The following is a 25,703-nucleotide window of genomic DNA, read 5'->3' as shown; positions in this document are numbered from 1 at the left end:
CCCGAAAATAAAACGAGAATATTACGAATATGCGAATATTCGTGAATATATGACGGATATTCGTCCATATATTCGCGAATATTCGCGAATTCGAATATGGCCTATGCCGCTCAACACTAGTGACTGTTACTAGTGGGGTACCACAGGGGTTTCGTCTTGGGTCCTGTTCTATTTAATATATTCATTAATGACCTTGTAGAGGGGTTGAATAGTAAAGTAGCAATCTTTGCAGATGATGCTAAACTCTGTAAAGCAGTAAACACATTAGAGGACAGTGCACTGTTACAAATGGATCTGGATAGGTTGGAGGTTTGGGCTGGGGAGTGGCAGATGAGGTTCAACACTGATAAATGTAAGGTAATGCACATGGGGAAGAAAAATCCGAGCTGGGATTATGTATTAAATGGGAGAACCCTTGGGACGACTGACATGGAAAAGGACTTAGGAGTCTTAGGTAACAGTAAACTTAGCTGTAGTGACCAGAGTCGGGCAGCTGCTGCCAAGGCTAATAAAATCATGGGGTACATCAGTAGGGGCATAGATGCCGACGACAAGGAAATAATTCTACCGCTGTAAAAATCACTAGTCAGACCTCACATAAAATAATGTGTACAGTACTGGGCACCAGTGTACAAAAAAGATTTAGTGGAGTTGGAGAGGGTTCAAATCCCACTAAGGACAACAATAAATAAATAAAGACTTATTATTATTATAATAACGTCAGCAGAGAGCACTGTGCTCGTGATATCATCAGAGTGCATTCCAAAAAGAAAATAATTTCCTCTGTAGTATTCAGCAGCTAATAAGTACAGGAAGGATTACAATTTTTTAATAGAAGTAATTTACAAATCTAGCAGAAATGCACCAATGTCCACTACGGTGGTTAGCAACGTGTCTCTTTTGGTCACAGTTAAGTCCAACTGTCACCTTACTGTCACTGAAGAAAAGGCCCGCAGGCCTTGAAACGTGTCTGACTTGCAAAAGCACCTTATACCACTTCTAAAGAGACTATGGGGGAGATTTATCAAAATCTGTGCAAAGGAAAAGTTGCCCAGTTGCCCATAGCAACCAATCAGATCGCTTCTTTCATTTTGCATAGGCCCTTTTAAAAATGATAGAAGCGATCTGATTGGTTGCTATGGGCAACTGGGCAACTTTTCCTCTGCACAGGTTTTGATAAATCTCCCCCTATATCCACACATTTTGGCTAGCAACTGCTGGATGCTCACAGAACTGGGACCACTGCAACACGCGCGCAGCTAGCGCATCATTCAGACACGCAGCTGCTCCCAGATCTCCATTCACAGCCCCGGACGGCAGAGTTCCTGAACACGTTCTCCCTAGGCCGGACGCCTCCCCGTGCCAGCCCAGGATACTTACAGCCTACCGGAAAACCACTCACCTAGGCTACGATCCAGACCGGCAATACAAACAGCTCTTATCACCTACAGGACATCGCGGTCTGCCGAAATCGCTACCTGTGAACATCATTGCTTGCCTGGATCTCTAACAGCCGAGAAGAAGGGTGAGTGGTGCTGTGCACCGATACTCTACAAACTACGGCCATAATTGCTACAACTGTTGCTATTATCAACACTATTGCTATATTTGGCTACAGTATCATAGGAGTTGATTACTGAACTGTGACTCTTTTAATTGGATATCCTTGGACTTAACTTAGTGTTGAGCAGCATAGGCCATATTCGAATTTGCGAATATTCGCGAATATATGGACGAATATTCGTCATATATTCGCGAATATTCGCATATTCGTAATATCCTCGTTTTTATTTTCGCATGCGCGAAAATGTGCATAAAAATTAACATAAACGAAAATTTGCATATGTGAAAATTAGCATATGCTAATTTTCGCATATGCGAAACTTCGCACGCCAGTCTCACACAGTACTATTAGAGCCTTCTTTACACCACACAAGCTGGAAGGAGAGAGGGATGATCACTGTGATGTGTATTGTGAAAAAAAAAAAATATTCGTAATTACGAATATATAGTGCTATATTCGCGAATATTCGCGAATTCGCAAATATGTGATATTCGCGAATAAAATTTGCTTTGCGAATATTCGCGAGCAACACTATTAACTGTGACCAAGAGTGACTACTAACCAAAAGAGACACGTTGCTAACCACCGTAGTGGACATTGGTGCATTTCATTTTTATCTGCATTTTCATTTGCATTTTTATTTATATATTAATTGATTATTACCAATTCATTCCTGCAAGGGCCCTGCAGAGTGATTGGTGATTTATTTGCATTTACTTACTTATATACATATATTAACCCCTTAAGGACTCAGGATTTTTCCGTTTTTGCACTTTCGTTTTTTCCTCCTTATCTTTTAAAAATCATAACCCTTTCAATTTTCCACCTAAAAATCCATATTATGGCTTATTTTTTGCGTCGCCAATTCTACTTTGCAGTGACATTAGTCATTTTACCCAAAAATGCACAGCGAAACGGAAAAAAAAATCATTGTGCGACAAAATCGAAAAAAAAAAACGCCATTTTGTAAATTTTGGGGGCTTTCGTTTCTACGCAGTGCATATTTCGGTAAAAATTACACCTAATCATTATTCTGTAGGTCCATACGGTTAAAATGATACCCTACTTATATAGGTTTGATTTTGTCGCACTTCTGGAAAAAATCATAACTACATGCAGGAAAATTTATACGTTTAAAAATGTCATCTTCTGACCCCTATAACTTTTTATTTTTCCAAGTATGGGGTGGTATGAGGACTCATTTTTTGCGCCGTGATCTGAAGTTTTTATCGGTATGATTTTTGTTTTGATCGGACTTTTTGATCACTTTTTATTCATTTTTTAATGATATAAAAAGTGACCAAAATACGCTTTTTTGGACTTTGGAATTTTTTTGCGCGTACGCCATTGACCGTACGGCTTAATCAATGATATATTTTTATAGTTCGGACATTTACGCACGCGGCGATACCACATATGTTTATTTTTTATTTTTTTTACACTGTTTTATTTTTTTTATGGGAAAAGGGGGGTGATTCAAACTTTTATTTTATTAAATGACCTTTATTAACACTTTTTTTTAACATTTTTTTTGCAGTGTTATAGGTCCCATAGGGATTAACATAGTGCATTAACACGCCTGTGATCAGCATTATCGGCGCTTGACTGCTCCTGCCTGGATCTCAGGCACGGAGCAGTCATTCGTCGATCGGACACCGGGGAGGCAGGTAAGAACCCTCCCGGTGTCCGATCAGCTGTTCGGGACGCCGCGATTTCACCGCGGCGGTCCCGAACAGCCCGACTGAGCAGCCGGGTCACTTTCACTTTCACTTTAGAAGCGGCGGTCAGCTTTGACCGCCGCTTCTAAAGGGTTAATACCGCACATCGCCGCGATCGGCGATGTGTGGTATTAGCCGCGGGTCCCGGCCGTTGATTAGCGCCGGGACCGACGCGATATGATGTGGGATCGCAGCGCGATCCCGCTTCATATCGCGGGAGCCGGCGCAGGACGTAAATATACGTCCTGCGTCGTTAAGGGGTTAATAAATCCTTATTAGATCCACTATTTTCTTTCCTCTTTATTCTACACATCCCTAGTGTTCTTGAGGACTGGTATATACATATATTTTCCCATTTTTTGACTAGGCCTGATTGGGTGAAGGCATCACCTTTAACCTCGAACACTCTCCTTACCTCTATCTTTAAGTGAGCTACACATCCTATTGTCCATATTTCTAATTTACAAATCTGTTTAATTTTCCGGAGCCAGTTGATTTAAAAGAAAAAAAGGTTTTCACCGGAGTACCCCTTTAATGGTATAGAGAACTGTGTCTAGTGCATTAACTCTGTGATTTTTTGCCCATTGAAACCAGTAGGCCCATTGTGGTCTAAGGGGAAAAGCTGCTGAGTTGCCCATAGCAACCAATCAGATCGCTTCTTTCATTTTTGAAAAAGCCTCTGAAAAATGAAGGAAGCAATCTGATTGGTTGCTATGGGCAACTCAGAAACTTTTCCTCTGGACAGGTTTTGATAAATCTCCCTCTATGGGGGAGATTCATCAAGGCCAGTGTAGAGGAAGAGTTGAGCAGTTGCCCATAGCAACCAATCAGATTGCTTCTTTCATTTCTGAAAAGGCCTCTGAAAAATGAAGGAAGCAATCTGATTGGTTGCTATGGGCAACTCAGAAACTTTTCCAGGAAAATCTGCTGAGTTGCCCATAGCAACCAATCAGATCGCTTCTTTCATTTTGCAGAGGCATTGTGAAAAATGAAAGAAGCAATCTGATTGGTTGCTATGGGCAACTGCTCAACTCTTCCTCTACACTGGTCTTGATGAATCTCCCCCATAGAGGGAGATTTATCAAAACCTGTCCAGAGGAAAAGTTTCTGAGTTGCCCATAGCAACCAATCAGATCGCTTCTTTCATTTTTGAAAAAGCCTCTGAAAAATGAAGGAAGCAATTTGATTGGTTGCTATGGGCAACTCAACAGCTTTTCCAGGAAAGTAAAGTTTAACCACAACCCTGTAACACTCTGTCCACCCTGGGACTTGAACCAGTAACGGTCTCCCATCCCACTGTACTGCCGAGACGGTCCTGCTTATCTTACATGCAGTGAGATCCCCATAGACCACAATTAGCTTATTGGTTTTAATGGGCAAAAAATCACAGAGTTGATGCACTAGTCACAGTTCTCTATACCATTAATGAAGGGAGGGCTCAATATTCGCAAATTTGCGCATATGCGCACAAATTTTCACATAAGCACAAAAAAGCGAATATTCGTAATTATGAATATATAGTGCTACATTTGCAATATTCGCGAATTCGCGAATATGCTATATTCGCGATTAAAATTTGAATTTGAATTCGTGAACAACACTAGTCGCTGCAAATACAGTGAAGGAGTTTAAACATGCATGGGATAGGCATAAGGCTATCCTTCATATAAGATAGGGCCAGGGACTATTGATAGGATTCAGATTACTGGGCAGACTAGATGGGCCAATTGGTTCTTATCTGCCGACACATTCTATGTTTCTATACTGTATGGATATCAGAAAAATGGTTCCAAGCTCTTATTTCTTTATTAAATTCACTACTTTGGGGCAGGAAAGCACGAGAATGAAATATGTTTCTTTAACGTGTAGCTGAGCACGATGGGGGTTGGGCACTTTTTTTTTAGGTACTTTTTAGCACTAAAATTGCAGACTATTATGAGAAGGAGGGAAAATGTAGTCCTATTTTTTCTCTCTAAGGGTATGTTCAAACTACGGAATTCCACGGGTGGAATTCCGCAAGCCGAATTCCACGGGCGGAATTCCGCAAGCCGAATTCCGCGGTGCGAACTTAACATTAGTGTGAATGGGTTTCCGCGAGACCCGTTCACACTGCGGAATTTCAGCGCCGCTGAAATTGTTCCGTGCAAAGAAAGAACATGTTCATTCTTTGCACGGAAGTCCGCGAGCACTGCATAGCGGTCAATGGTGACGGCTCAGTGCCGCCCGGTTCTACCGCCGCCGCCGGCTGCCAGTCTGAATCTCCGCTCGCTGAATTCAGCGAGCGGAGATTCCGTTCACACACTGTAGTGTGAACATACCCTAATGCGTCGTTATAAGGATATTTTTGAGATTTTGGAAGCTGGGATACTCACTACACCCATGCATATCTATATAATAAAGTATGGGAGGAACTTAAAAAAAATTTAAAATCACATGGAGTTTTGACTTTACTTCATTATGGTCGAATAAAGCACTTAAAGAATTCCTTAAAATTAAAGATTCACTCTTTTGGATGAAAAGGGGCTTATTTATGTAAATCAATTATACGCTTTAGGTCAAATAAAGTCGTTTGAAGAGATAGCCCATAAGTATGGGGTGGCAGACAATTAGAAACATTGTTTTTTACAAATAAGTAATGCAGATCATAAACCAATAAAAGGAGAGATTGGAGATTTCAGGGATTCTATATATAAGAAAAGTTTAATTAGACTATTTCCTTATGCAAAGTTGCTGTATGGGCATGCTGGGAGTTGTGGTTCTGCAGCGGTTCGGGGTTCACAGCTTGAAGACCACTGCTATAGAGGGTGCAAATGTATCTGAGCCCTGGAACTCAAATAATGTGAAATATGAGATGATCAAAATGGAGCCCCTGCACTAATTACTTGGGTTCTGGGGTCTGTAAGGTCCATAGTAAAAACATCAGGTTCTGTCTATAGCAGATACTAAATCATGGCAGCTCCAAGAAACAAGCAGTCATTCTGACATGTGATGTCATAGACAGCTGGAGTCATGACATTCCACTGACAGCCGCCCGAGCCTTCATTCTGTAGATTGTTCCAGTGAGATTAGTGAGATTAGCGTCTTCTTCTTCTACTTGTCTGAAATGGAGCTAAAAGGTTTGGGGTTCGTCCCCCTCCTGTTGGCGTTTTGGTGTGCGGCCTGGCTTGCCACCAGCTACATCATGACGGTCGTCCTCAGCCATGCCGCCTCGCCACTGATGAGCATCAGGTAAGATAAACAAGCACATGATTCTTATTTCATGGGTTGGGAGTGAGGAAATATCCATAATAACATTGGTTTCTTTTCCTTCACAGTGACGTGGGAAATTTCTTTCCCGAAAGCATATTATTCAGAATTGGATTCATAGGGACATCCATTGGCACTTTGGTACTAACCTTTCTTATTTATAAGTATATGGTTATGCATACTGAAGAGTTCAGGGGTCATCAGGTCCTGATCCAGAGGATCCTGCTCGCCATTGTGTGGGCCTCCTGTTTTGGTACAGCTGTTATGCATGTATTGTCACCCGAAGAATATCCCAGGATACACTTTGTCAGCACGATAATTTCCATTACATGTGAAGCCTTATACTACCTTGGGCAGTCCATCCAGATGTATAAATTACCAGGAGCAAAAAAAGTCATCCACCATAGTAGATGCACCTGCTGTGGCCTGACTTTTGTCTGCACAATTTTCTATTTTGGATATGAAACATTAAAGGAATTATTCCATAATGATGAAGACTGGGACGAGATCCGTGAAATCCCCATCATAATCATGGAGTGGGTGATGCTTCTACTGATCCTGATAAACATCGTGACCTATTATTCCACCATGCAGAGGTTATTGTTGACCGTCTCCAGAAACAGCTGCACACTCTCTCTTAGAGTGAAAATTGATGACTTCGGGGTGTAGACCACCACGGGGGCCATCAAGTGGACTTCTGGGAGAGATACTGCACAGGACACGGAAAACATCTAAAGAAGAATAACTGGGGGACTATATATGGTGCCAGTAATCATGACACAATAATATGAGCTGGTGATATTACCTATACAAAAAAATAAAAATAAAAATGTAAAAAAAATATTGGTGTGTGAAGTGTAATACCTAGTTAGAAAAACAGAATCAAATTCATCATTATAACCCCCCTCTGCATTACCCTGTTTATTATTTTTCAAGCAAGCACTTTGTTCTAATTCGTCCACTCTCTGGCGTGCTCCTTGTATAAGGGGTTTGGGATACCCTTTTTGTTTAAAACGATCCTCCAGGTTCTCTAGTTGTTGTAGGTATTTTTGTGTGGAAGAACAATTCCTTCGGATTCTTTTCATTTGACCGAATGGAATGTTCTTCTTCCATTATTTAAGATGGCAACTGTTAAAGTGGAGATAGCTGTTTGCATCCACCTCCTTAAAATAGTTGGCAGTATGCGAACAGCCATCCTGAATATAGATATTTAAATCCAGGAACTCACATTTTTTGGGGGACTGATGCAGCGCTGCCTTTGGCAATCTCTGGCTCTGCCATAGCGCTTTTTTTGAGGGGGCGTGTCGGCTGCCCCTTCGTCTGGTGGTCAACACTAGTGTTGCTCGCAAATATTCGCAATTATTCGCGAATATCGCATATTCGCGAATTCGCGAATATTCGCCAATATAGCACTATATATTCGAAATTACGAATATTGTTTTTTTTTTTTTTTTTCACAGTACACATCACAGTGATCACCCCTCTCTGCTTCCAGCTTGTGTGGTATAAAGAAGGCTCTAATACTACTGTGCGAGACTGGCGTACGAATTTTCGCATATGGGGAAATTAGCATATGCAAATTTTCGTTTATGCTAATGTTTGCATATGCGAACATATAACGTGAATATTCAAATATGCGAATTTAGCGAATATATGACGAATATTCGTCCATATATTCGCGAAATATCGCAAATTTGAATATGGCCTATGCTGCTCAACACTAGATATCATGAGGGCTCTAACCAGATATCATGAGGGCTCTAACCAGATATCATGAGGGCTCTAACCAGATATCATGAGGGCTCTAACCAGATATCATGAGGGCTCTAACCAGATATAAGGAGGACTCTAACCAGATATCATGAGGCCTCTAACCAGATATAAGGAGGACTCTAACCAGATATAAGGAGGACTCTAACCAGATATCATGAGGCCTCTAACCAGATATAAGGAGGACTCTAACCAGATATAAGGAGGACTCTAACCAGATATAAGGAGGACTCTAACCAGATATCATGAGGGCTCTAACCAGATATAAGGGGGGCTCTAACCAGATATAAGGGGGGCTCTAACCAGATATCATGAGGGCTCTAACCAGATATCATGAGGGCTCTAACCAGATATCATGAGGGCTCTAACCAGATATCATGAGGGCTCTAACCAGATATCATGAGGGCTCTAACCAGATATCATGAGGGCTCTACCCAGATATCATGAGGGCTCTACCCAGATATCATGAGGGCTCTAACCAGATATAAGGAGGACTCTAACCAGATATCATGAGGCCTCTAACCAGATATAAGGAGGACTCTAACCAGATATAAGGAGGACTCTAACCAGATATAAGGAGGACTCTAACCAGATATCATGAGGGCTCTAACCAGATATAAGGGGGGCTCTAACCAGATATAAGGGGGGCTCTAACCAGATATCATGAGGGCTCTAACCAGATATAAGGGGGGCTCTAACCAGATATCATGAGGGCTCTAACCAGATATAAGGAGGACTCTAACCAGATATCATGAGGGCTCTAACCAGATATAAGGAGGGCTCTAACCAGATATAAGGAGGGCTCTAACCAGATATCAGGAGGGCTTTAACCAGATATCAGGAGGGTTCTAACCAGATATCAGGAGGGCTCTAACCAGATATCAGGAGGGCTCTAACCAGATATCAGGAGGGCTCTAACCAGATATCAGGGGGGCTCTAACCAGATATAAGGAGGGCTCTAACCAGATATCAGGAGGGCTCTAACCAGATATCAGGAGGACTCTAACCAGATATAAGGAGGGCTCTAACCAGATATCAGGAGGGTTCTAACCAGATATCAGGAGGGCTCTAACCAGATATCAGGAGGGCTCTAACCAGATATCAGGAGGACTCTAACCAGATATCAGGAGGACTCTACCCAGATATCAGGGGGGCTCTAAACAGATATCAGGAGGGTTCCTGCATTTTTTTCCACAGCAGCAACACTGTTCCCATTAGCAGAACCAGCCCTTGAATGAGTTCCCACACTTTTTCCCAGTAATTGACCCCTGTTAGGAGGGCTCTAACCGGATATTAGGAGGGGGTCCAACCAGATATAAGGAGGGCTCTAACCGGATATTAGGAGGGGTTCCAACCAGATATTAGGAGGGCTCTAACCAGATATTAGGAGGCAGGGCTCAAGTCCTGGAGGAACGCATGGGAACTGAATTCCTGCATTTTTTTCCACAGCAGCAACATCGTTCCCATTAGCAGAACCAGCCCTTGAGTGAGTTCCCACACTTTTTCCCAGGACTTGACCCCTGTTAGGAGGGCTCTAACCAGATATAAGGAGGGCTCTAACCAGATATCATGAGGGCTCTAACCAGATATAAGGAGGGCTCTAACCAGATATAAGGAGGGCTCTAACCAGATATAAGGAGGGCTCTAACCAGATATCATGAGGGCTCTAACCAGATATAAGGAGGGCTCTAACCAGATATAAGGAGGGCTCTAACCAGATATAAGGAGGGCTCTAACCAGATATCAGGAGGGCTCTAACCAGATATAAGGGGGGCTCTAACCAGATATAAGGAGGGCTCTACCCAGATATAATGAGGGCTCTAACCAGATATCATGAGGGCTCTAACCAGATATAAGGAGGGCTCTAACCAGATATAAGGAGGACTCTAACCAGATATCAGGAGGGCTCTAACCAGATATAAGGAGGGCTCTACCCAGATATAATGAGGGCTCTAACCAGATATCATGAGGGCTCTAACCAGATATAAGGAGGGCTCTAACCAGATATAAGGAGGGCTCTATACAGATATAAGGAGGACTCTAACCAGATATCAGGAGGGCTCTAACCAGATATAAGGGGGGCTCTAACCAGATATCAGGAGGGCTCTAACCAGATATAAGGAGGGCTCTAACCAGATATCAGGAGGGCTCTAACCAGATATCAGGAGGACTCTACCCAGATATCAGGAGGGCTCTAACCAGATATCAGGAGGGCTCTAACCAGATATCAGGAGGACTCTACCCAGATATCAGGGGGGCTCTAACCAGATATAAGGAGGGCTCTAGCCAGATATAAGGAGGGCTCTAACCAAATATCAGGAGGGCTCTAACCAGATATAAGGAGGGATCTAACCAGATATAAGGAGGGCTCTAACCAAATATCAGGAGGTCTCTAACCAGATATAAGGGGGGCTATAACCAGATATAAGGAGGGCTCTAGCCAGATATCAGGAGGGCTCTAATCAGATATAAGGAGGGCTCTAACCGGATATTAGGAGGACTCTAACCAGATATGAGGAGGGGTCTAACCAGATATCAGGAGGGCTCTAAACAGATATCAGGAGGGCTCTAACCAGATATCAGGAGGGCTCTAACCAGATATCAGGAGGGGGTCCAACCAGATATCAGGAGGGCTCTAACCAGATATCAGGGGGGCTCTAACCAGATATCAGGAGGGCTCTAACCAGATATCAGGAGGGCTCTAACCAGATATCATGAGGGCTCTAACCAGATATCAGGAGGGCTCTAACCAGATATCAGGAGGGCTCTAACCATATATCAGGGGGGCTCTAACCAGATATAAGGAGGGCTCTAACCAGATATCAGGAGGTCTCTAACCAGATATAAGGGGGGCTCTAACCAGATATCAGGAGGGTTCTAACCAGATATCAGGAGGGCTCTAACCAGATATAAGGAGGGCTCTAACCAGATATCAGGAGGGCTCTAACCAGATATCAGGAGGACTCTAACCAGATATCAGGAGGACTCTACCCAGATATCAGGAGGACTCTACCCAGATATCAGGGGGGCTCTAAACAGATATCAGGAGGACTCTACCCAGATATCAGGGGGGCTCTAAACAGATATCAGGAGGGTTCCTGCATTTTTTTCCACAGCAGCAACACTGTTCCCATTAGCAGAACCAGCCCTTGAATGAGTTCCCACACTTTTTCCCAGTAATTGACCCCTGTTAGGAGGGCTCTAACCGGATATTAGGAGGGGGTCCAACCAGATATAAAGAGGGCTCTAACCGGATATTAGGAGGGGATCCAACCAGATATTAGGAGGGCTCTAACCAGATATTAGGAGGCAGGGCTCAAGTCCTGGAGGAACGCATGGGAACTGAATTCCTGCATTTTTTTCCACAGCAGCAACACCGTTCCCATTAGCAGAACCAGCCCTTGAGTGAGTTCCCACACTTTTTCCCAGGACTTGACCCCTGTTAGGAGGGCTCTAACCAGATATAAGGAGGGCTCTAACCAGATATCATGAGGGCTCTAACCAGATATAAGGAGGGCTCTAACCAGATATCATGAGGGCTCTAACCAGATATAAGGAGGGCTCTAACCAGATATAAGGAGGGCTCTAACCAGATATAAGGAGGGCTCTAACCAGATATCATGAGGGCTCTAACCAGATATAAGGAGGGCTCTAACCAGATATAAGGAGTGCTCTAACCAGATATAAGGAGGACTCTAACCAGATATCAGGAGGGCTCTAACCAGATATAAGGGGGGCTCTAACCAGATATAAGGAGGGCTCTAACCAGATATAAGGAGGGCTCTACCCAGATATCAGGAGGACTCTAACCAGATATCAGGAGGACTCTAACCAGATATAAGGAGGGCTCTAACCAGATATAAGGAGGGCTCTAACCAGATATCAGGAGGGCTCTAACCAGATATCAGGAGGACTCTACCCAGATATAAGGGGGGCTCTAACCAGATATCAGGAGGGCTCTAACCAGATATAAGGAGGACTCTAACCAGATATCAGGAGGGCTCTAACCAGATATAAGGGGGGCTCTAACCAGATATAAGGAGGACTCTAACCAGATATAAGGAGGACTCTAACCAGATATCAGGAGGGCTCTAACCAGATATAAGGAGGACTCTAACCAGATATAAGGAGGACTCTAACCAGATATCAGGAGGGCTCTGACCAGATATAAGGAGGACTCTAACCAGATATAAGGATGACTCTAACCAGATATAAGGAGGGCTCTAACCAGATATAAGGAGGACTCTAACCAGATATAAAGAGGACTCTAACCAGATATCAGGAGGGCTCTAACCAGATATTAGGATGCCTGTAAACTGATATTAGGAAGCAGGGCCCAAGTCCTGGAGGAACACATGGGAACTGAGTTCCTGCACAGTTTTCCACAGCAGCAACACCGTTCCCATTAGCAGAACCAGCCATTGAGTGAGTTCCCACAATTTTTCCAGGACTTTACCCCTGTTAGGAGGGCTCTAAGCAGATATTAGGAGATATAAGGAGATATAAGGAGGGGGTCTAACCAAATATCAGGAGGGCTCTAACCAGATATTCAACAATTATACCATTGAAGATCCACAGTGAAGACAGAAGTGCCTTTTCACACTAAATACTCTAAACTCCACAGGGAGGGGTTTAAAATGTTTTTCCAGCACACAACTGTGTTATATTTGTGCTCAGGCAGCTGAAAAAGAAAAAATCCACATAACTATCTTCTCTGCTCCCACTGCCTTGCTGACACAGAGCCTTGGTCTATTATATGCCACATGTTTTAGGATTAGAGTCAGTACAGGCATTGCCTATTCAGCCAATCAGTGGCTAAGGCAGTCATCTGTTGTGTCTTGTTCTTATGCTATATTGGAAAAGTGGCACATCAGGGGCCAGGGATCCGTGACAGTGGCAGGAACAGGGAAGTGGGGAGGTAAGTATGAGTATTTTTTATTTTCCACCTGCCCAAGTTGCCATGCGATAAAACAGGAAGAACTTTTGAATTCCAATGCATTAGTCACACTAGGCCCCTGGCTTCCATAGAAACCCATCAGTACCCCAGGATTGTGTTTGAAGATCCTTTCCTCTTAAACTCATAAATTCCATAGTCTTGAATTATTAGATTATCATCTATCTTGGTCAGATGGCCAGTATCAAAGATTTCTATGATTCTGGTCATCAGCACAGGTGCCAGGCTTAGGCTACATCGCAATGGTGCAGGATATAATTTAACCCCTTTAAGACTTAGTAAGTCAGACCTCATCATTACACCCCCCCCTCCCCATACTCCTCATCATCATTACCCCCCATTACACCCCCCCCCCCCCCCCCCAAACCTAGCTTTACTCACCTTCCTGAGCGGCGCTGCTGTGTGAAGCTGGAGAGTCTGCTGCTCCTGTCACTGACAGCGGCAGGGGATAAATCGCGCGGGGTCAGAGGCTGTGACAGGTCACGTGCTTGCCTGCACTGCTCTCATCAGCTCTCTGCCTGTCCGTCTGACCCTGCTGCAGCAACAGGGCCCGGGCGGTTTAAAAAAAAGTGCTGGCAGCGGCAGGCCCGGGACCTGTTGCTGCAGCATATAGTATAGTGAAGTGGCTATGGGGCCCGGTCGCAATTGCGACCCTTGCGACCTCTATAGCTACGCCACTGTGTACCACCTATAGGGTGGCTGACTTACTAAGTCTTAAAGGGGTTAAATAATATCTTGCACCATTGCGATGTATAATACTGAGTAACAGCTTCACAGTTTTTAAGGAAGCTGGCATACACACAAAACTCTTTTTCTAACATGCAAATGTGTTTACTGCATATTCCAAATACTTTTTGTTGTTAATTTCAGGACCAGCTGCCAATCTGGATAACTTCCTCTCTGTTTAAAAATATTGTTCCAAGCTATGGCTGCTATTTCAAATGAATGGAAAGAAGCTCCGGCTGGCTTTAAACACTGCACAGTAGAGGAGGGACTTTAATGTATCCACCGGGTATGCAACAAGTCCCCCTCATTTGCTTCCATGGCACCGCTTCTTCTTCACAGAAGGTAGAAATGTTGTTTTCTGATTATGCCGCATTTCACAACCAATCTGTAAAACTTCATCTCATTTTTGTGTTCATGTTCCATAATGTGATTTTCATTTACTTTTTTTTTTCATCTGCTAAGAAACGAAATTCAGTCCTAAAATGTACTTTAAAATTAGGTGCTAAAAAAATTAGAGCAATAAAATAATGTGGAATTAATCCAATAAATATTAAGCAGTAATACATACGCTCTTTACTTCCCGTTTCCTCTTCTTCAGAGGACAGGGAAGAGCATCACAACACGGGAGGGTGTGGTCTGAAAATATTTTGCTCTGTTTAGAGTCCTGCATTTTGGGGTCAGCATTGGAGGTCTCAATATTTATTTATTTATTAATTACATTTATTTATTTATGTACGTTTGCTCTGGTCGGTCTGGGGTCTGATTTCTTGGTTCTAGTTTAAGGTCAGGATTACTTTAAGCATTTGTTCTAAGCTTTGAATCCTTCTGAAGGGATGAAACATGGGAAGGATGGATAGAAGAAAAGAAAGGTAGGGAGGGTGGGAAAGGATGTAAGAAGGAAGTCTGGTGGGGGAATAAAAATGGTTGAAGGAGAGAAGAAATGAATGGAAATTTGTTAGGAAAGGAGGAAGGGAGAAAAGTTGGAAGGAATAAGAAGAATTGAGGAAGAGAGATGGGGAGGAAATGGAGGAAAGATTAGAGGAATGGAAGATTGTTAGGAAAGGAGAAAGGGAATGGAAAGTTGAAAAGATCAAGGAAGGAAAATAAGATAGGGAGGGAGTGAAGGAAGCTAAGATGTGAAGGGAAGAAGAAAGGAATGAGGAAAAAGAGGAGGAAGGAAGATAGGAAAGGAAGGTAAGGGGGGAGGAAAAAAGAGATTTGAGAAAAGAAAAGTTGTTTAAAAGGAGAAAAGATAGGAAAAGTTGAAAAGATCAAGGAAGGAAAATAAGATAGGAAGGAGGGAAGGAAGGAAGGAGGGAAAGAAAGAAGGAAGGAGGGAAGGAAGGAAGGAGGGAAGGAAAGAAGGAAGGAAGGAGGGAAGAAAGGAAGGAGGGAAGGAAAGAAGGAAGGAAGGAAGGAAGGAAGGAGGAATGAAAGACAGGGAGGGGGTGGAAAAATGGAAGGAAATGGGAGGGAAGGGAAAAAAGGTTATGGAGGAGAAAAACTGGAGGAATAGAAGGTTTTTATGGAAGGAGAAAGAGAAGGGAAAGTTAAAAACATCAAGGAAGGTAAAACAGTAAGAAAAGGAAGTAAAGAAGTAAGGAAAGAAGAAGGGCAAAGGATGGAAGAGGAAGGGAAGAAAAAGTGTATGGAAGAGAGAACTGAGGAATGGAAGGTTGTTAGAAAAGGAGAAATTGAAGGGAAAAGTGAAAACATAAAAAAGATAAGATTGGAAATAGGCAAGGAAGGAAGATAAGAATGTAAGGGGAGGAAAAAAGGGATAAAAGAGGCAGGGAAGACAAGAAGGTATGAAGGAGAAAGTAGAGGGATAGAAGTTTGTTTGAAAAGAGAAAGTAAAGATAACGTTGAAAAGATCAAGGAACGGAAATATGATAGGAAGGGATGGGGGAGGGGAAAGAGGATGGAAGAAGGAGTTAAAGGGGTACTCCAGTGAAAAACATTTTTATAATCAACTGGTGCCAGAACAAAACAGATTTTTGTTCTGTAAATTACTTCTATTTGAAAATCTTAATCCATTCAGTACTTATCAGCTGCTTTATGCTCCACAGGAAGTTCTTTTCTTTTTAAATGTCTTTTTTGTCTGACCACAGTGCCCTCTGCTGACACCTCTGTCTGTCTCAGGAACTGTCAAGAGCAGGAGCAAATCCCCATAGCAAAACACTCCTGCTCTTGACAGTTCTTGAGACAGACAGAGGTGTTAGCAGAAAGCACAGTGGTGAGGCAGAAAAGACATTCCAAAAGAAAAGAACTTCCTCTGGATCATACAGCAGCTGATAAGTACTGGAAGGGTTAAGATTTTTAATCAGAAGTAATTTACAAATCTGTTTAACGTTCTGGCACCAGTTGATTAAAAAAAAAATATGTTTTTCAACGGAGTACCCCTTTAAGACAGAAAGGTATGAAGGAGAAATTGGCGGAATAGAAGGTTGTTAGGAAAGGAGAAAAGAAGGTTGAAAATAATAAGAAAGGAAAGGAAAAGAAGGAAGGGATGGATTATGGAAAGAAGGGAGGAAAAGGTAAAGGAAAGTAGAACATTATTTACTTTCATTACTACCCTCCGTGCTGGTTCCCTTTCAGATCCAGATTATTTGAAGGAATGGTATATAAAGTGAATGTGTTTTTTGAAAATATCTTTTGCTCTGTTCTGCATTTTTTTTTTTTGTCTGGAGTCTGGATTACTGTTGGCATTTATTTTGGGTTCTATTCTAGAATGTTGGGAAATATGATTTTAACCCCTTAAGGACCAGGGTTTTTTCCTTTTTTGCACTTAAATTTTTTCCTCCTTACCTTTTAAAAATCATAACTCTTTCAATTTTGCACCTAAAAATCCATATGATGGCTAATTTTTTGCGCCACCAATTCTACTTTGTAATGACATCAGTCATTTTACCCAAAAATCTACGGCGAAATGGAAAAAAAAAGCATTGTGAGACAAAATTGAAAATAAAAATGCCATTTTGTAACTTTTGGGGGCTTCCATTTCTACACAGTAAATTTTTTCGGTAAAATTGACATATGTTCTTTATTCTGTAGATCCATACGATAAAAATGATACCCTATTTATATAGGTTTGATTTTGTGGTACTTCTGAAAAAAATCATAACTACATGTTGGAAAATGTATACTTTTAAAATTGTCATCTTCTGACCCCTATAACTGTTTTATTTTTCCGTGTATGCGGTGGTATGAGGGCTCCTTTTTTGCGCCGTGATATGAAGATTTTATAGGTATCCTTTTTGTATTGATTGGACTTATTGATCGCTTTTTATTCATTTTTTCATGATGTAAAAAGTGACCAAAAAAATACTATTTTGGACTTTGGAATTTTTTTCCGCGTACGCCGTTGACCGTGCGGTTTAATTAATGATATATTTTTATAATTTGGGCATTTTTGCACGTGGCAATACCACATATGTTTATTTTTATTTATACTGTTTTTTTTCAATGGGAAAAGGGGGGTGATTCAAACTTATATTAGGGAAGGGGTTAAATGATCTTTATTCACTTTTTTTTTCACTTTTTATTGCAGTGTTACAGCTCCCATAGGGACCTATAACACTGCACACACTGATCATTGTTATCCCATAGGGACCTATAACACTGCACACACTGATCTTTTACATCAATGAATGGTTTCTCATAGGAAACCACCGATGATTCTGCCGCTTGACTGCTCATGCCTGGATCTCAGGCACTGAGCAGTCATTCGGCGATCGGACACCAGGAGGCAAGGTAAGAGACCCTCCTTGTGTCCCAGAGCTGTTCAGGATGCCGCGATTTCGCCGCAGACATCCCGAACAGGGCCCTGAGCTAACTGGCAGTGATTTACTTTCACTTTACTCACGGCGTTCAACTTTGAACGCCGCGTCTAAAGGGTTAATAGCTTGCGGCACCGCGATCATTGCTGTGCCCTATTAGCCACGGGTCCTTAACAAGTAAAAAAAAAAAAAAATTATTAACAACCTTTAATCCAGAAGTGAACTTGAAACATCTGAAACCCAATGCAAGATCTGTAACAGGACCCCCTAATTTCTGCGCGGGCCACTCCTACCCCTGGTATCTTTATGCCCTCTCAAGAACTAAGGCCCAACCACTTCCATTTCACAGAATCCCTGGGTAGCTTAACATCTTTCCGAAGCCTTGTTTTAATGAACCGCAATAGCTTTTATGTTATTTTACTTATCTCCTCGCAAGACATGGCGTAACAGTATTGAAAAAAATAGAATGCAAAAAGGCCTTTTCTGTGCATTATTTTGTAGGAAGAAAACCGTAATTATATGTAGCTGTGGGTGCATCAGAGAACTGACTTAAAAAGACATTTAGGATAAGAAACCAAAAAACATAAAAAAAAAAACAATAAAATACTTTGAAATAGGAATATAGTGAGCTCGGGCTTGCTTGCTGTGTAAAGTGAACTCCAGAGTAAAATAAAAATATGTTACTACTTAAGAAAAGCTTTCATGTGTGGCTTTGACGAGCCCAGTATGGCAGATTTCACCAAAGCATGCATAAATGCAAAAAGTACAAAGATGTGGAAAGCACAATAAACTCAATCTGTTTGCTTTCTGCTGATGTTAGAGAAGAAAAATAATATCCCCCTAGTTGCTTCAGAAACCATTTTTATGTGTTTATTCTCATCCCCCACCCTCCCACATTTTTGGCCAACATTTGCTCAATTTGTATTTGGAAAGTATAAGAGAACAATGTTTATTCTTTTAAGAAATTTAAGAACAGGGCAAAGGACTTGTAAAGGCAACATGCATGTTTTCTTTCTTGCCCACTCGGCAACGAGCCAACAGAAAAGGTGAAAATAGACTCAATATGGTGCTAAATTTTACCACCAAGGACTGAAGGGTTGGGTGTTTGTTTTCTCCTTTACCTCCTTTTCATGACCCTAGGACCAAATCCCAATCCTTTGCCATGAATGCATTTCCCGTGAAAAAAAAGGAGTCCTACACTTGTTCTCGACATCAAGTGGCAAAGAAAATGGGACAAACCAGTGCTGTGCCCACTTTACTGTCTCCATTTTTGTGGTAGCAGAACTGGTGACAGCTCTAAATAGCCAAATATGGGAGAGGGCACATAGCTTTGTTTTTGGTCATGTACTGTATATACTCGAGTATAAGCAGACCCGAATATAAGCCGAGGCCCCTAATTTCACCCCAAAAACCCAGGAAAAGTTATTGACTCGACTATAAGCCTAGGGTGGGAAATGCATCATCCCCCCATGTCATCATCCAGACCCCCGTCTTCATCCAGACCCCCATCATCACCCCCCCCCCCTCATCATCACCGCCTGTCAATCCCTTCATCAGGCCTTTGTCCTCATCCAGACCCCCCTTTAGTTTTCTACTCACCTCCCCTCGGTGGGGATGAAGGGTGAGCTGGTCCGGGCCATCTATGCTGCAGGGACCGTCCGGTGGGGAGGGTTAGTCGTTCCAGGCTGTCCATTTTCACCGGGGGGCCCCGCAGGCTGCGAATGAACGTCCCTGTGCGTCATCGTCAAGGTAACGTCACTACTCCTGAGCAGGCCCCAGAGTGCGGAGAAGAGGGCCCCCCTGGTGAAAATGAACAGCCTGGAATGACTAACCCTCCCCACCGGACGGTCCCTGCAGTATAGATGGCCCAAACCAGTTTACCCTTCCTTCCCACTGAAGAGAGGTGAGTAGAAAACTAAAGGGGGGTCTGGATGATGACGAAGGCCGCAGTGGTCTTCAACCTGCGGATCTCCAGAGGTTTCAAAACTACAACTCCCAGCATGCCCAGACAGCCAAGCATGCTGGGAGTTGTAGTTTTGCAGCATCTGGAGGTCCGCAGGTGGAAGACCACTGAGAAGGGATTGACAGGCGGAGAGTTCACTCAAGTATAAGCCGAGGGGGGCGTTTTCAGCACGAAAAATCGTGTTGAAAAACTCGGCTTATACTCGAGTATATACGGTACTTTGGATGACTGAAAAAAATGCATTTTAATGTCCCAGCCTCAGCTGCCAATAATTCCAATAGGCGGGCTCTTCACCTGAACTCTCTGAGGATTGACTGCTTTAGTGTTTTTTGACTGAAAAGTACAGCTGTCAATCATTGGTAAAAAGTAGGACCGGGCATGCTCCTGTAATATGGATTCCAGGTGAAGAGCCTGCCTCTCGGACTTAGTGGCAGCTGTGACTGGAAAACAACGTTTTCTCGGTCATGCAAAGTACATGAGCAAGAACAAAGTTATGAGCGCTCTACCCTCCCTGGTGGCTGGCTGTCACAACTTTTGCTACTGACCGATTCACTTTAAGGGTACGTTCACACGAGTGGATTTATTTGCGGGCTTCCTGCTGCATATTTGAAAGGGGGCAGGCTCTTCTCGGCTGTCCGCAGCACATTTTCCGCAGTGGAATTTCCGCTGCGGAAAATCAGCCGCAGACCCTACTGACTTCAATGGGGCTTGCGGCAGATTTTCCGCAGAGTAAATTCCACCACGGAAAATCTGCTGCGGACAGCCGAGAAGAGCCCGCCCCCTTTCAAATATGCAGCGGGAAACCCGCAAATAAATCCGCCCGTGTGAACGTACCCTAAGGGTACGTTCACATGTACATATTCATGCTGCAGATCTGCTGCCCATTGACATTAATGGGTAGCAAAATCTGCTATAGCAGATTTGCAGCAGAAAATATGGACGTGTGAACTTACCCTAAGGCTCATTTTACATCGTGCTTCATCCTTACATTTCCCAAGTGTATATGTGCAATGTATCCATAGGGATTCAGATACCTCCTAGAGACTAAAAGTGTCTTTTCAGCCTCGGTGAGCATGGTATACATCAGGATATGATATCTTTTACTATATACAATAGTATAGATGGCAGTATATACTGTATTTTGTTGCAATGGAAGAAAACAGGCAACATAAGCCACTAGCGATAAACAATACAGATTCATTCAGAATTTTACAAAATGTTTCTATGCATTTAACTACAATTTTTTTTGTAATTTTCTTTGGGTTATGTTACTTGGTATCCCTGTCTCTTGAGCTACAAAGACTTGTTAAAGTGCTCACTGGTCCCCACTCTTTCTGCGGCCAGCCCGCCATGTCTGGACTGGAATTTTCCTTTTTAGCCTCTTGTAACTGTTTTGTGATCACTAGAGATCTACAGAGTTTTTCCTCCACTAAAAAATTCCTATTCAGACCTGGCTGCAGAAAGGATTGGGGAGTATTTGTAACACTCTGCAAAGGAGCAGTCTGTCTACAGTAAACAGTCTTAGGTTGTGCATCGCTGCTTATTGTTCTTACAAGGAGGTAAGAGGATATGCAATGCCATTTAAAGGTATATTATAACCTCTTAAAGGGGTACTCCTCTGCCCTGCTTTGGAAGCTCCGCTCCCCAGCGTCTGGAAGTTTATTGTTCCGAACACTGCGTGCGGGCTTCCGTGTTCAGGGCCGCCCCTCGTGACATCACGCCTGCCCCCTCAACTAAAGTCTATGGGAAGGGGGCGGGCGTGATGTCACGAGGAGCGGCCCTAAACACGGAAGCCCCCACGCAGCGTTCGGAACAATAAACTTCCGGGCGCTGGGGAGCGAAGCTTCCAAAGCAGGGTAGCGGAGTACCCCTGTAAACGTATCGACTAGCCACAGGATAAAAGATAAGTGACTGATCATTGGGGCTCTGACCTCTAGGACCCCCTGTGATCCCTACATTTGGGCCCCCCTGCATCGAGTGATGGGTCGACATGCACTCAACGAAAGTCTATGGGAAGGGGGCGGGCATGATGTCACGAGGGGCGGCCCTGAACACGGAAGCCCGCACACAGCTTTCGGAACAATAAACTTCCGGACGCTGGGGAGCGGAGCTTCCAAAGCAGGGTAACGGAGTACCCCTGTAAACGTATTGACTAGCCACAGGATAAAAGATAAGTGGCTGATCATTGGGGCTCTGACCTCTAGGACCCCCTGTAATCCCTACATTTAGGCCCCCCCGCATTGAGTGATGGATCGACATGCACTCTACGTATCGGACCCGTGTACAGAGGTTGGACCCCTTACCCCTTTACTGTGGATGGGGGATACGTTTTTAGGGGCTGGAATAGGATTTTTTAACTCCTTACACTCCATGGGTCAGATGCTCCACACTTGAGCATAATAGTGTAGGGCCAAATCAGAAATGGCTTTAAATCTGAAATTAATTTAATGGTCCAAATCAGGCTTAATCCACTCTCAGGAGGTTTGCTTATCTTTCTATATCTTTTTATGCCTATACAGACAGTGGCAAATGTCACTTTCATCAAATGTATATGTCAGGCAGTACCTCAACGTACAGGTTTGATAGAAGGCCAAGACATGATGTGAACAGAGCCTGAAAATGTGACTCATTATCAACGTAGAATGCAAAAATGAGTTTGTGAATTTACACACCAGATGAGCCCCATTTACTATATCCGTTCAAAGATTAGAGGGGAAATTAGACTAGATAAGATACTTGATACTAGATAACGAGCAAATTATATGTGACATTTTGCTGCCTATTTATTAAATAGAAATGCTTTTTGTATGAGATTTTTTTCCCTGACTCACAATGGATTCAGGCAAAAACAAAGAAAAAAAGGAAAAATAAGGCAAAGTGCAATATAGCTGTAATGATATCTTTTTTTTTTTTTTTTTTTTTTACAGCCGAGGCAAGTGCTCTCTTTCACCCAAAGTGCAAGAAAAAGTGCAAACATGTCACACTAAAAAAAAGTGCACAAAGGAAGCGGTCTATCGCTAAGTCCTTCTCCAACCGGAGAGAGGCCCCCCAACAAACCTACCCTTCACCTCCGGGCCAAAAGGCACCTGCAAGGATCCAGGTTCGATGCCCTTTTTCGTCGAAGTTACTAAGGGACCGCAAATGCACCTGGCTTCAACCTAGGCATTAACCAAGGTATCAGCCGAGGAGCCGTATACTGAAGCCAAGATGCCCAGGGGTTGGAGGAAGGTGAGGAACCAAATGGCCGCACACCTCCCCTAGATCGCCAGGAGGGACACCCAGAAGGACTACCGCATCCTGAGAAATCCTGTGTACAAACAAAAACACGCAAAGTTTCACAAAAATAATAAATAAGTCGATGATTGCAGATATACTGCCCGGCCGGATCTATAAAAATTTTCCTGATTCTAGCCAGAAGGCCGGGATACCACGGGTGAGTGCCAAAGGTGAAGAGTATATGGTGCAGTGCGTTCACTCAGTGAGCTATAACACTCAGTGAGTTTCAGCACCTCAGGGTCACCACTCCCCGAGGAACAAAAGTACCTCGGTCTACACCCCCCAACCTCATGGCGAGACCCGGAGTAAACAGGTCACATCAGGGCAGCCGTTGAGCTGGTGTTGTGGCACCAGCCCCGGAATGCCCCAGTACACCAGCTCCTCCATGCAGCATCCATCCTACATCAATGGCAGAGACTAGACCACTAATAAGAACAGATACTACACTTGATCTTAGCCAAAGCAAAGAGGATAGAATCATTATACAATACCATGGAAGTAAGACAATGCATTGAGGGTCACATTCCTATGTTCCACATTCATGATGGTTCTTTTTGAATGTTTTTGCATCTCGGAAAGAAAAAAAAAACTAAACAAAACAAAACAAATTGCCAGTCATTTATGGGAAACAGAGGGTCGGTAATTCCAATGAGAAAAGGAGAATATAATCCAATGTTGCAGCTGCCTAGCAACCGAATAATGACAAACACGCAAAACAATTACCAACATAACAATTAGTAAGAACAGGAAATGTGGTTAAATTGCATATTATCATTTTCATTCAACATAACAGTAATTAAATTTCTTCTAGCAAAGTTGTGAAAATGAGCAATTATAAAAATGGAGGAACCATTCACATAAGAGGATTGCGGGAGTCTACTGTTTATTTTATTCACTTAGTATCCACAAATAATAATACATGAATATTAATAGGAGAGATGTCTTCTCTGGGGCCATGGCCGCCGTTCTTGCACCAAATTAATAACAATTCTAGAATTCTTTAGGAGCTAATGATGGGAAACATTTTGGCTGAGGGATCTCTGCCCTCCTAACTAATATGCTATGGGAATTACATATGGCCACCTATGTGCATGTCTGTCTCCAGGGATGGCTCACTTTGATTTCAGATGGATGATTATGTGCCCTTTATATTAAAGGGGTACTCCGGTGAGAACCTTTTTTCTTTTAAATCAACTGGTGGCAGAAAGTTAAACATATTTGTAAATTACTTCTATTAAAAAATCTTAATCCTTCCAGTACTTATTAGCTGCTGAATGTTACAGAGGAAATTCCTTTCTTTTTGGAACACTGATGACATCACGAGCACAGTGCTCTCTGCTGACATCTCTGTCCATTTTAGCAACCGTGCATAGCAGATGTATGCTAAGGGCAGCATGGTGGCTCAGTGGTTAGCACTGCTGCCTTGCAGCGCTGGGGACTTGGGTTCAAATCCCACTAAGGACAACAATAATTAAAGTGTTATTATTATAATAACATCAGCAGAGAGAACTGTGCTCATGATGTCATCAGAGAGCATTCCAAAAAGAAAAGAATTTCCTCTGTAGTATTCAGCAGCTAATAAGTACAGGAAGGATTAAGATTTTTTAATAGAAGTAATTTACAAATATGTTTAACTTTCTGCCACCAGTTGATTTAAAAGAAAAAAGGTTTTCACCGGAGTCACAATGAGCTGCGGCAGGATATGTTTAAACTCTCCAGGCATCTTGTAGCCAAAGACTTTCCTGGAGATTGATGCGGTATCAGAATGCTCGAAGCCTGATACAAGTCTATGGACTTTCGGCACTCCAGATCACATCAGTCTCCAAGTAAGTCTTGGGTTAGGAGTTTGCCTCTTTTTGAAATGAGATCTCAGAGCAGTGCTTGCAAGCTCAGCCAATCACTGGCCGAAATGGGACATCTCTGCAACCAATGATTGGCTGAGCATGTAGGTCCTGCTCTGAGCTCTCATCTCAAAAGCAGACAGAAGATAGGAGCGATGGAGGACCGGAAACAGAGGAAACAGGAAATGAAGCAGAAGCTACTGTCAACTGCTGGAAATGCTATGATGATTTTTTAGGGTTTTGACTTAAATCCTAAAGGATGGTATGATGCACTATATGGTGCGAGATTAAACAAGTTCAAGCCATTACAGTCAATAGGGTCCCTGCCTATACCTTTAGATATACATTGACATCCCATTTTGACAAGATGCTCATGTCAATGAGGAACGTGACAGCAAATCATGATGACTATGTGGCTTAACTTGTAACTTATTGAGAGAATTCCCTGCCTAATCTGGGTAAAGGAGTTACTGTAAGTGGGCTGGCACAATCAAGAGTGACTGCTTTCCTTGCACGCATGCAGAGATGACATATCAATTTACTCAGCTCATTCTTGTCTATGACATAATGCTGGCAGATACACACAGCAACTGCAGTGGCAAAAAAAATGGCACAGTGACTCTAGGTTTTAACTGTATGTCCTTTCACTGGGTTATTTTTGTCTTCACTTCTATACAATAAAAGTTAAGTTTTAAGAGTGTCAGAACTCCGGATGTCTGTACCAAGATCGCATGGGGTTCCAGCGGCCGAACCCCTGTAATCAGACATCATATCCCCTATACTTTTGATATGGGATAAGATGCCCAGCAACTGATTACCCCATTAATGATGGCAGATCATACTAATTGTAAACATGATGTGGCCTT

General features: G+C 42.9%; 1 protein-coding gene and 1 long non-coding RNA gene across 2 annotated transcripts; both read left to right on the top strand.

Annotated features, from left to right (window-relative positions):
* The first annotated feature begins 1,246 nt into the window (after positions 1-1,246).
* LOC130300329 (uncharacterized) lies at positions 1,247-23,816 on the top strand. Its single transcript, XR_008851259.1, has 3 exons — positions 1,247-1,525; positions 14,123-14,320; positions 22,648-23,816. It is a non-coding gene; the product is annotated as an uncharacterized LOC130300329 (long non-coding RNA).
* Positions 5,587-7,325, top strand: LOC130300313 (uncharacterized). Its single transcript, XM_056551533.1, has 2 exons — positions 5,587-6,510; positions 6,597-7,325. Exons 1-2 carry the CDS (start codon positions 6,386-6,388, stop codon positions 7,195-7,197), a joined length of 726 nt encoding a protein of 241 aa, XP_056407508.1. The 5' UTR covers positions 5,587-6,385; the 3' UTR covers positions 7,198-7,325.
* Positions 23,817-25,703: the final 1,887 nt, after the last annotated feature.

This window comes from Hyla sarda, chromosome 1 (assembly GCF_029499605.1).
Source record: "Hyla sarda isolate aHylSar1 chromosome 1, aHylSar1.hap1, whole genome shotgun sequence".
Classification (NCBI taxonomy): domain Eukaryota; kingdom Metazoa; phylum Chordata; class Amphibia; order Anura; family Hylidae; genus Hyla; species Hyla sarda.
Note: the sequence above shows the minus strand (reverse complement) of the source record. Positions and strands in the feature narration are given on the sequence as shown.